At 43.9% G+C, this 10374-nt stretch overlaps 1 protein-coding gene across 1 annotated transcript; it reads left to right on the forward strand.

Moving 5' to 3' along the window:
- The first annotated feature begins 1051 nt into the window (after nucleotides 1-1051).
- On the forward strand, nucleotides 1052-10168 carry onecut1 (one cut homeobox 1). The gene is made up of 2 exons (XM_020513099.2): nucleotides 1052-2165; nucleotides 9876-10168. Exons 1-2 carry the CDS (start codon nucleotides 1052-1054, stop codon nucleotides 10166-10168), a joined length of 1407 nt encoding a protein of 468 aa, XP_020368688.1.
- Nucleotides 10169-10374: the final 206 nt, after the last annotated feature.

Consider the following 10374-nt stretch of genomic DNA (forward strand, 5'->3'; position numbering starts at 1 on the left):
AATTTGGACTTGGTCCCCTTGAAGCAATGCAGCCCTTGTCTTTCCTATGAAAACGATCAATTTCGAGTCGGTTTGAACCAATGTCTGCGTGGCTAAAATATCTAAATACGTTAGATTGCAAATAAAGACGCAACGGAAATGAACAAAAAGAAACAAGAATGAGAGGCTTGTACAAAGAGACAGCTAGAGGCAGCACATTTTTGCTGTTGAATTCAATAAAGGTATGTGTTGTGTTTTGGAGGGGGGGGACAGTGTTTTGGAACGGGATGTAGGGAGGCGAAAAGAGAAGGCAGTGCAGTGTAAGCCTTAAATTCAGGTTTGTCTTTGAAACAGGCTAGGCTGTACATATATATAATGTACAATGTGTGTGTGTGTGTATGTGTGTGTGACTATTGGACATCTCTCCAGCGCTTAGATTTCTTTGCTCTATCTCTCTGTTGACATGGGGAAACCCGGAAGTGAATGGCCCGTTGTGATTGGTCGCCTGATGTCAGGGCGGTGCGCAGAGGGTGAGTGCGCAGGGTCTGGGTGGGGGGGTAGGGGTATGGGTGGGAGGTGGGGGTTGTGACTGGGAAGGAGTTGTTGCGGGGGAGGGGATAGGGAGAAGCTGCAGCAGAAACGGCGGTGGCGGCTGGGGCCAGAGACACGGGGGAGGGTGGGAGGGAGGGGGGCTGGGTGAAAGAGAGAGAGAGAGAGAGTGGAGCAAATACACACACACACACACACACACAGGGAGGACATGGCTGGAGAGACGGAGAGGGAAAGCAGCGAGCTCGGACCGAGGCTGCTGCTTTGAGTGGGGGGAGGGACGGAGGAAAACAGTGGGAGGGAGGGAGGGAGGGAGGGGGGTTAAGAGAGAAAGGGGGAGAAATTGAGGGTTGTATCTGTATATATATATGAAGTGGGGGGGGGAACAATAGATAAAATTGGGAGTGAGTGAATAAATGAATGAATGAATTCCGTGCAAAGGTGCGACTCTGACCATCGTTGCATGTGGAGATGAGGCAGCGCCACGCCAGATAGATGGTCGGTGTAAACGCTTCGGCGAGTCATGAACGCTCAGCTGTCGATGGAGAACCTGGGCGAGTTACAGGGGGTGCCCCATGAACAGTCGGTGTCAGCGGGAGAGCTGATGAGCAGCCCGAGCCCACACAGCCGGCCGCTCGGCCACCGCGGCTTGCCTCCGTCCGCCCGTTCGCTGGTCTCCAGTATGGCTTCGATCCTGGACGGAGATTACCACCGGGCCCCGGAGCATGGCTTGGCCGGCGCTCTGCACCCTACCATGACCATGGCTTGCGAGACGCCGCCCGGGATGAGTATGAGCAGCACGTACACTACCCTGACCCCTCTGCAGCCGCTGCCTCCTATCTCCACTGTCTCGGACAAGTTCCCCCACCATCACCATCACCATCACCATCACCACCAGCACCAACAACACCAACAACACCAACAGAGGCTGCCCAGTAATCTCAGCGGCAGCTTCACTCTCATGCGGGACGACCGAGGCTTGTCTTCCCTCAACAATCTCTACAGCCACTACCACAAGGAAATGCCAGGCGTCGGCCCCAGCCTCTCACCCTTGACCAACGGCCTGGGTACCCTGCACAGTAGCCAGCACGGCCTGGCACCGTACGGCCACACCGGGGGGCTGAGCACCGACAAGCTGCTGGCCACTCCGAACGGCTTCGAGGCTGCTCCGCCCGCCATGCTAGCCCGCAGCGAGCAGCACCTGAGTCCCCCGGCCGTGGGCATGGTACCCATCAACGGCCTGCCCCCTCACCCTCACCCGCACCACCCTCACCCGCCTCACGTCCACCCGCACGCCCAGGGCCCCGGGCAGCAGGGCCTGGGCACCGCTCGCCTGGCAGAGCAGGGGGCACCGGCGGCGGTTAGCGGCGGCCCCCAGGCCTCTCAGGGCTCGCAGCTGGAGGAGATCAACACCAAGGAGATCGCCCAGAGGATCACCACCGAGCTGAAACGCTACAGCATCCCGCAGGCTATCTTCGCGCAGCGGGTACTGTGCCGCTCACAGGGCACCCTGTCTGACCTGCTGAGGAACCCGAAACCCTGGAGTAAACTCAAATCCGGCCGCGAAACCTTCCGGCGCATGTGGAAGTGGCTGCAGGAGCCCGAGTTCCAGCGGATGTCGGCTCTGAGGTTAGCAGGTAAGAGAGCTGCTTCTGTTTCTGGGACAGGGGGCAGACAGTGTGGCTGTTTGTTTCAGTGAGTGGGGCAACAGTGGTATAGAAACGGTCCTGGGTGAACCGCTAGCGTTTACATCAAACAGCCCTCAACAGCAAACTTGTCTGATCAGTTCTGCTTTGCAGTCGCCGGTGCTATTGTCAGAGCGACGGCCAGAGTGGATCAGTTCCTCCCTCTCTTCCCAAGACTCCTGTTCAGGGGTTTACAGGAGGGAACAGCTCCCAGGTTTCTGACCTAAAATCCTGGGCTAGAGTGTTCCTGGAGGGGAAATAGGTGACAATCCAGTCGCCTGCACCGTATCCCTCTCCGTTATAGCGGTGTCGAGACAACACGGTATCAAAACCTGGCTAGAATGAACTGTAATCCAAATGTGTGTGTATGTGTGTGTTTTCATACTCGGGAAATTAAATAGTTAACCGTTGTTTCACATGGATTCAAGGCTGTAAGAGGCATAGAATTAATTTATAGTATTTCGAGTCCAGCAGTGATATGGAGCATTAGATCTGAGACCAATTATCTACAGAGAGAGAGGAAAACAAAAACGAGACGCCTGGTTACGTTTTTTGGAAAATTTTGGATGGTGTTGTGCCGAGTGAGCAAGGCTTGGGCTTGTTCCCTTGGTACGGCCCCGCGTGAAGCTTTGTTAATTAACTGATAGGTCTCCATTAATTTTTCCCAGGAGAACGAAAGACAGTCAGTCAGTAGTCAGTCAATCTGAGCCCGAGTGAGGAGCAGTGATCCATTTCACAACAACCTCTGACGTGCACTTGTGAGCATTTTTAATCTAAGACTTGCAAGTGCACAAAGAAAAGCTGTTTTCATTATTTTGCGCTTGTTCGCCCTATGTATGTCATTTGTGTGTGCGTGTGAAGGAATACAATTCTGTACAATAGGATAGAAGAAGCATGAATAATGTCTCCTGGTCCCAGCTGTGGGATAAACTTGGTTCGGGGTTTCAAACGCTAGACAGCGCGTTAAAATTTTAATTCCCTAATTTCTGAGAGAAAGGATTAAACTGTGGCAAAAAAAAAATTGTGGTTTCATCTCCTTCATTCGGAAAGTACTATGCTAAGCTCAACGTATACTGGCAAATGTTGGACTACTCTCAAAAACGACAGCAGCGTTCGGCTGGGAAGTCAGACTAGGATGGCGAACTTCAGATAGCAAAAGGGCAAACGTAACCCATATGTGCATTTATTTATAAACTGACCTATTTTAAGCTCCTCGTGTCCTATAATTAAAATCCAAATCCAATCGCTCTAAGAGCATGCGTACGGTTGAGTAAATAGCTCGCCAAGAAATCTCCATCGAACGATTGATAACATTCGCGTTGTTCGATTTTTAGACGCTGCCTTGAGTGTATTTTTACGACAATTTTGTCGACCTCAGCCTCCATTTATTTGCATGGATCGATACTGGAAACAACCACTTGAATTAGAATATGTTGCCGAGTCTTATGGGTGTTATCTGAAGGTAAATGCTGCCAAGGAAGGCCGGCTGATGTTAGAACAGGTCACGTCTACATTTCAATAGAAATGCTCACTTTGCTGATTTGTTTTGCTAATCGCCTCTTTAACCACAAAACCTTTCTGTTTACCTTATTAATATGCATTTCTTTAAGTTCGCTCTGGCCTTCAAAGGAGCTTATGTGGTTGCAATATTCTCAGACATTACAATTCCTTTTGTGCGTCCGTTAAGTAGTAAATGTTTACGTTTGATCATTATACTTATCGCCGCTAAGCTCACCAGCCTGATGGAGAGCCAGACAATTGTGTCCTAACCTGTGATATATTACTCAGTCAATTCATTCATTATTTTACACCGAAAAACACAAGTGGTCTTTTAAATGGACAATGACATAAAATGCTTGTCTGAATATATGATCTATATTTATGTATCATACCCGCGTTTCTGCCGACGTGGTTTTAAGAAAAAAAAGATCAAAATTTGCCACCGAAATGTGACTGAACAATTCACGTAAAAATATGCCCACAGAGAAATTATGAATTATATGTTGTATTCGAGTACTTATTGATTTAGACGCCTTATTGCTATGTGTTTATACACCGAATCCCTCAAACTGAATGAAGTTCAGCTGTTAAACAGCTGCTAACCGGGAGTGATTTCCGTTTTCATTTCAGCCTCACCTGAACAGCAGTCGGCTTCATTGCTTTATATAAGGGCTGTTATTAATTTTAAAAAAACAGAAAAAAACAGTCCTTCTGTGAAGGCGCTGAAACAATTTTATGGCTAAGTGAAATGTGTTATTCATATGGCTCCCTCCTTGCTTTGTCCAGCCAACCCCTTGTGTTTGCCTCTTCGCGAGGCTCCCTTGGGAATTCCTAGCCCCGAGATTACATTGAGCCTCCCGCAAACAGTCTAAAAATTGGTAGTTACATGTAAGGAATATTGAGGTCTTGACACTTCCTGTACTGTCTTCAAATCCAAGCACAGGACACTAATTGCAAATCTGACCTCCCTAGCCTCCATTTTGTTTCTTCTTCGTCATTTTTCAAACCCAGACTTATCCCCATTTTATCCACGTTTGCTTTGAAAAAAAATTTCAATGCAGGATTTTTTTAAAGTTACGTTTTGTTTGGTTTTCTTAAATAAATGAAAAAGTGGGTAGCACTTAGTATCTACACTTTATATTGGCACAGTATAAATCTTGAACTGACGGAATAAATGCTTTTCAACAAATAAATTTTCTTCTGGTCATAATAAGAAGTATCCCATCGTAAAAACAAAAACAAGGAGCAAGTTTCCAGGCGATTGGCAAACAACTCAAATGGCCCATTCGGGGGAATCTCGGCACGTATTGGCAGCTGCCCCTGGAACAAGAAAGTATTATCTCTACAAAGTGTAGCATACACCGGCCAAAAGCAAAAATCGTCTGACAACTGCTTCACAATATTCCAATTAATCGAGTGCAACCATATAACCACGTCTACAGAACTGAATCTCTATGAAATGTAAAATGAGTTTTGTTTTTAAGACCTGGCATTATTTGTGGTGGAGTATTTGCAATAGTTTTGCTTTGGTCGGGGCTGTGTTAGACGTTATCGAGGTGGCTTGGCTTTCAAAACGCTCTGAATGGTTTTTAAAAACTCTCGGAGTGTACGGTTTTATCGCTACTGCTAGCAGCGCTGGTTAGTATTGACAATATTTGCAAATATATTAATTCAATCCAAGTAAACATTATTTCATAATTCCCACTGGTTGGTACGTTTGCAGACAAACTAAAAGCACTTAATTGTACTGTGTATTTTTCCCACTTAACTGAGTCGGGTCTTTTGCGCGTGGAAATTCGGGATTCCGCTGAAATGGATAGACAGGAATCTGGAGTCAGTTTAGATAGCAACTACTTTAACTAAATTACGCCAGGAGGCCTCTGTATGTAAATGAGCCTTTCAATCGGTATTTGAATATATTAGCACGTCAGTGTTCCAGTTTCGACACATTAAACGGTGACGTGAACAAAATAATGAGCCAGGTTTCAGGGGTGACATGTAGTTTGAGACTCAATTTGTAAATTTTGTTTCTTTACAAAAACCGAGGACAATGATGCCAGGTGATTACAGCCACTGTGGCTGTTGGCAATTTCTTCTCATTTACTAAATTGCTCATTCCAAACAAAGATTTGTAAACACAACAGAGCACACGCAAGTGCAAATGTAACTGGCGTACATTTCAACCGCTTTGAATCAAACACATTTTAAAATGTAATCAGAGATAGTAGGAACTGCAGATGCTGGTGAATCCGAGACAACAAGGTGCAGAGCTGGATGAACACAGCAGGCCAAGCAGCACGATAGGAGCAGAGAGTAAAATGGGTTACAATGTGTTTATTGGTGCAGCTGAAACATTGAGATAATATAGGATTTGTTTCAGGACAGTAGAAAAAAGATACATTATATATTTAGTCATTTTCCTCCCCTCTAATTTCCAGCTCCTAACGGTATTTCTAAGGCTGTTGGGCATCAGCAACTAATGCAAACTGGCGAGTGTACATCATACGTGCGAGAAATGCATTGTTTTGAATTCCTTCTGGAATTCGATTAGACAATAATAAAACGCAGGTGACAAGCTAGTTGCACCCGCTATATACTTTAGTGACAAATTTAAGTTGTGTAAGCAAGTTATTTTTACAAAGTTGTATATAATTTATTATTTTACGTATCTGGTGCGTTGCTTAGAAACCAGAAATGTTTAATCACTTCAAGTGTATCTTCCACGGGGCACGATGTTTCCAGAACTTAGGATTTTTTTGGCGGGTGGGGAGCAGATCTCTTGTGATTAATTGTTTTAATTAAAATTCTAAGCCAAATTCAGCTGTCCGCAAGTGAAGAGACGCCTGTTTCTGGACTAGCGCCGAAACCTACTTCAGCCAACTCCCTGACAGTGTGACAGTTTTCTTTGTGAGATAGAACAAACACATTTTAACTGGAAGCATTTTGGGGTGTTCTCATAAACGTTTAGTTACATATGAAAACATTGGCTCCCACTGTTTGCACGCGATTTGCTTGTTTGCTTTCTAATGATAAGAGATTCGATACGAGTTCTGGAATATTTTAAGCTAAATAGCTGAACTCTGGGAAAGTTCTACACCTGTGACATTTCCTGATTTTTGCTTGTCAGTGTCCTTGTAGCCTCATTGATTTATAACTAGCTAATACCCTGCCACATTTGTTTTCTGTTAATGTTTGGCTAAACTGAAGGCGTTTACAAGCATTTAAATGATGTTACTGATATTCCGGCAGGCAATGCAATCTCCACGTTAAAGATCATTATAACAATTTTAAAATGTGGCATAATTTTGGAAACATGAAGTTTATTCTACCTGCAAGATTAAGTGAAGTCTATGTGAGAAATTAATACTATGAATGCAGATTTTCACCAGTGGTTGCGGTGCACAATAGATTTTCTAAGCAAGATATACGGCCAAACTGTTGAAGTCAGAGTAGAATTATAGGCTGCTGTTTGTTCATTCTCCGGCCATTTGTGCAACCGTCGTTGTTTCGATTAGATTTCAGTAAATAATTAAAATCACCATTGATAGCTTTTTGCACTTGCGAAGATGACGACGATTGTAATTAATAGGTAAATGATGAAGTTTAAAGTGTTATCTGCCTATGTCTAATTTGAGCGAAGTGATTGATTTGGGTCAAATGACGTAGAAGCAATTAGAGAGAGGCAAATGATAGAGCTTCGAGCTTTTCAGTGGGAGCTTTGCATCACATGTAAACTCATTATTTCAGGCATTCTCCCATTTCGCCTTGGTCAGTGTCGCCAAAGATTCCCAGCGGAAAGATTCCCAACAAATATGCCTATCAGTTGATTTTCGCTTAAAGTATTGCTTGTTCAGATAAGGTCTTTCTTGCACTGCCATGTTGCTAGCTTGCTATAAAAGGAGCGATATTTTAGGAGGATTTTGAATGTAATTAAACTCACGTGTTTACTCGATAAGAAGACGTGTTGTCACATCCAATGCTAAAATATTCCAATGGTGAATCTCAAAATCATCTCATTATAGTATCTTATTAGTGTATCCAAACAGAGCAAATTACAAATATGAATGGGTAGTGTGTGTGTCTTATTTTTCCCTCTTTGATCTTAAATGAGTCTTTCTGTTCTGTCAGTCCTCCTCCACAACGAAAACGTGGCAGTGTGGAGGATTTATCGTAGCGTGCCTACAAGTTCCACCCGTCCCTGAAACTGATTCATACAATAAGACCAAATGAGTTATTAGTCAGAGTTTTCGAATCACCGATATTTTCCAAAGGACCACTGCGCCATCTAATGGATGAATCTGTGGTTTCAATTCCCGACGTCATGAACTGGAATAGATATTTATCGATACAAACACTTACGTCTACAGAAGCGAACAGCGAGGTGAAGCTCACGCAATTTAGTGCAAAGAGTAAACACTGACGCTTGACTAGATGCAGCAGTCTCGTGGCATGGGGCGCCGCCGCGCTGTTGTTTGACCCTCAAAGGTTTAATCCCATTGAAGTTTATCAAACAGAGATAAATGCAACTTCTTAACGAAGATTTCAACTAATTCTGCTTTGAAAATATGCTCGGATTAGAGATGAATCGGGTTATTATTTTAACTTTAAAAGTCATCCAGTGCAGGGTTGCGTTTTATTGTGCAAGACTGCTGTTAAAAAGGTACCCGCGCTGCAGCTGGTCAAGTAGAACGTGCAGGCAGCGTTCAGTACCACGGACAGCTCCTCTCGCAGGTTCACTTTCTCCATTGGCATACAAAAATATTGCTTCAAAATCACATCCTTTTAAAAGCAACAATTTTAAGTGATGCAGTTCTGGTGGATATCCCTTTATTTCACTTCGTTATTTCTGTGAAAAATGTCATTTGTCAGTTTTCTCTACCTGGGGCGGCAGATTAGGTTTCTCTCTAGTGGAGTGTGTCTCTCAACTCCTGACACTGTTGCCCTCTACTGAAGCACCTTTCAGTGGCCTCAGCTATATCTCATTTTTACATGGTAGTCATTGACAGCTGAGACCTTTTAATCAAACAGAGTGAATTCTACAAACAAGACTGCATTCTAACCAATATCCCAGCAATTTGAAAAAATCTCCATTGTGCTATTGGACGGGTCTCCTGTGCGGGTTTAGGGTTTAAAATATTTGTTTTGTATTGTATATGTAAAACGAACAATAGATGGAGGCATGTTGGTACAATTTTATTTAATCTATCAGCAGAAACTGTCAATTTCACTTAGATTTTCAGAAGTCGATCTAAATTTATAGTTTACAATTATGTGTATCAAGTTAATCGAGACTGTTTCAATATATAGTTTATTTTTCAACGTAGTCATTAGATTTTAATTACATCAATAGATTGAATTCATTCAGTACCGCGACATCTGACGTACTGTGCTATCCAGTAATGACACTTTGCTGTTATTGGCACTGGTGTAGAAACGGTCATCCGTTTCTTTGGTAACAACGATACTGATTCCATGGAGTTTACTCCGTCATATAAAATGAAAAATCAAACATCGGTTTATTTGCTTCTGGTCATGCGATGTATCAGGTTGGGAGGCAAAATTATGTCAGGTACAGGGTATCCCAAACTGAAACGTTGATCGAAAGAGTAATGGATTGAAAGGAACCTGAAGTTATAAACTTGGGCTCAGAGACAGATGGGATCGACAAAATTAGCAAAGTGGGGGGAGTGCAGAACGAGTTGGATGCCCGCATTGGCCGGTTCATAACCCTAATACTGCTTTTCGTAAGGTTCCTGTGCAAAGTATGTTGTTGAAACCTCCTTGTTTATAAAATACTAAACTATTTCTTACAGTGGAACTACTTTGATCTTGCCGCTTGTGTAAGTTTATCCCTATATTTACATTTTGCAACAAAGGTCTCCTTTACTGACGACTTCCGTTTAGTCAGTTCCCCCACTCAGATCCAATTGGTTACATTGAAACCGTTGTCAGTAATCGATCCGAAATTGACAAATAGCTCCTCGAGGAAGAAATCTCCGATTGTTAAATGACTAATTGCGATCTTATTTGAAAACTAAGGCCTGAATGATGCAACTCGATAGCGTTTAGATCATTACATCTGTTTCTGACTATGAAACTGTCTGATCTGTCCTGCCGCGTTGTAACTGGCCCATCGATTCATTTTACGTCTTTGCTTTGCAGCCTGCAAGAGAAAAGAGCAGGAGCACGGAAAAGAGAGGGGCGCCGCGCCTAAGAAACCTCGGCTGGTCTTCACAGACGTTCAGCGCAGAACTCTACACGCAATATTCAAGGAAAACAAGCGTCCGTCCAAAGAATTGCAAATAACCATTTCCCAGCAACTGGGCTTGGAGCTGAGCACCGTCAGCAATTTCTTTATGAACGCACGTCGGAGGAGTTTGGATAAGTGGCAGGATGACGGCAGCACCAACTCAGTCAACTCATCTTCCTCATCAAGCACTTGTACCAAAGCATGAAGGAGACCCCGGACTAAACCTCGGTGGAATAGCTTTAAAATAAATGACCAGGACCTCCAGATAGCAGGTTTAATTATCGAACTAAAAGACAATATAATATTTATATGTCCAACGAAACCAAAGACTTAATTGACCTGCATTAGGACTCCGTTCTACAACACTTTATTATGACTTTTGCAAAAAAAAATGCCGCTGGTCGTACACCT

This window comes from Rhincodon typus, chromosome 33 (assembly GCF_021869965.1).
Source record: "Rhincodon typus isolate 14 chromosome 33, sRhiTyp1.1, whole genome shotgun sequence".
NCBI classification, from domain to species: Eukaryota; Metazoa; Chordata; class Chondrichthyes; order Orectolobiformes; family Rhincodontidae; genus Rhincodon; species Rhincodon typus.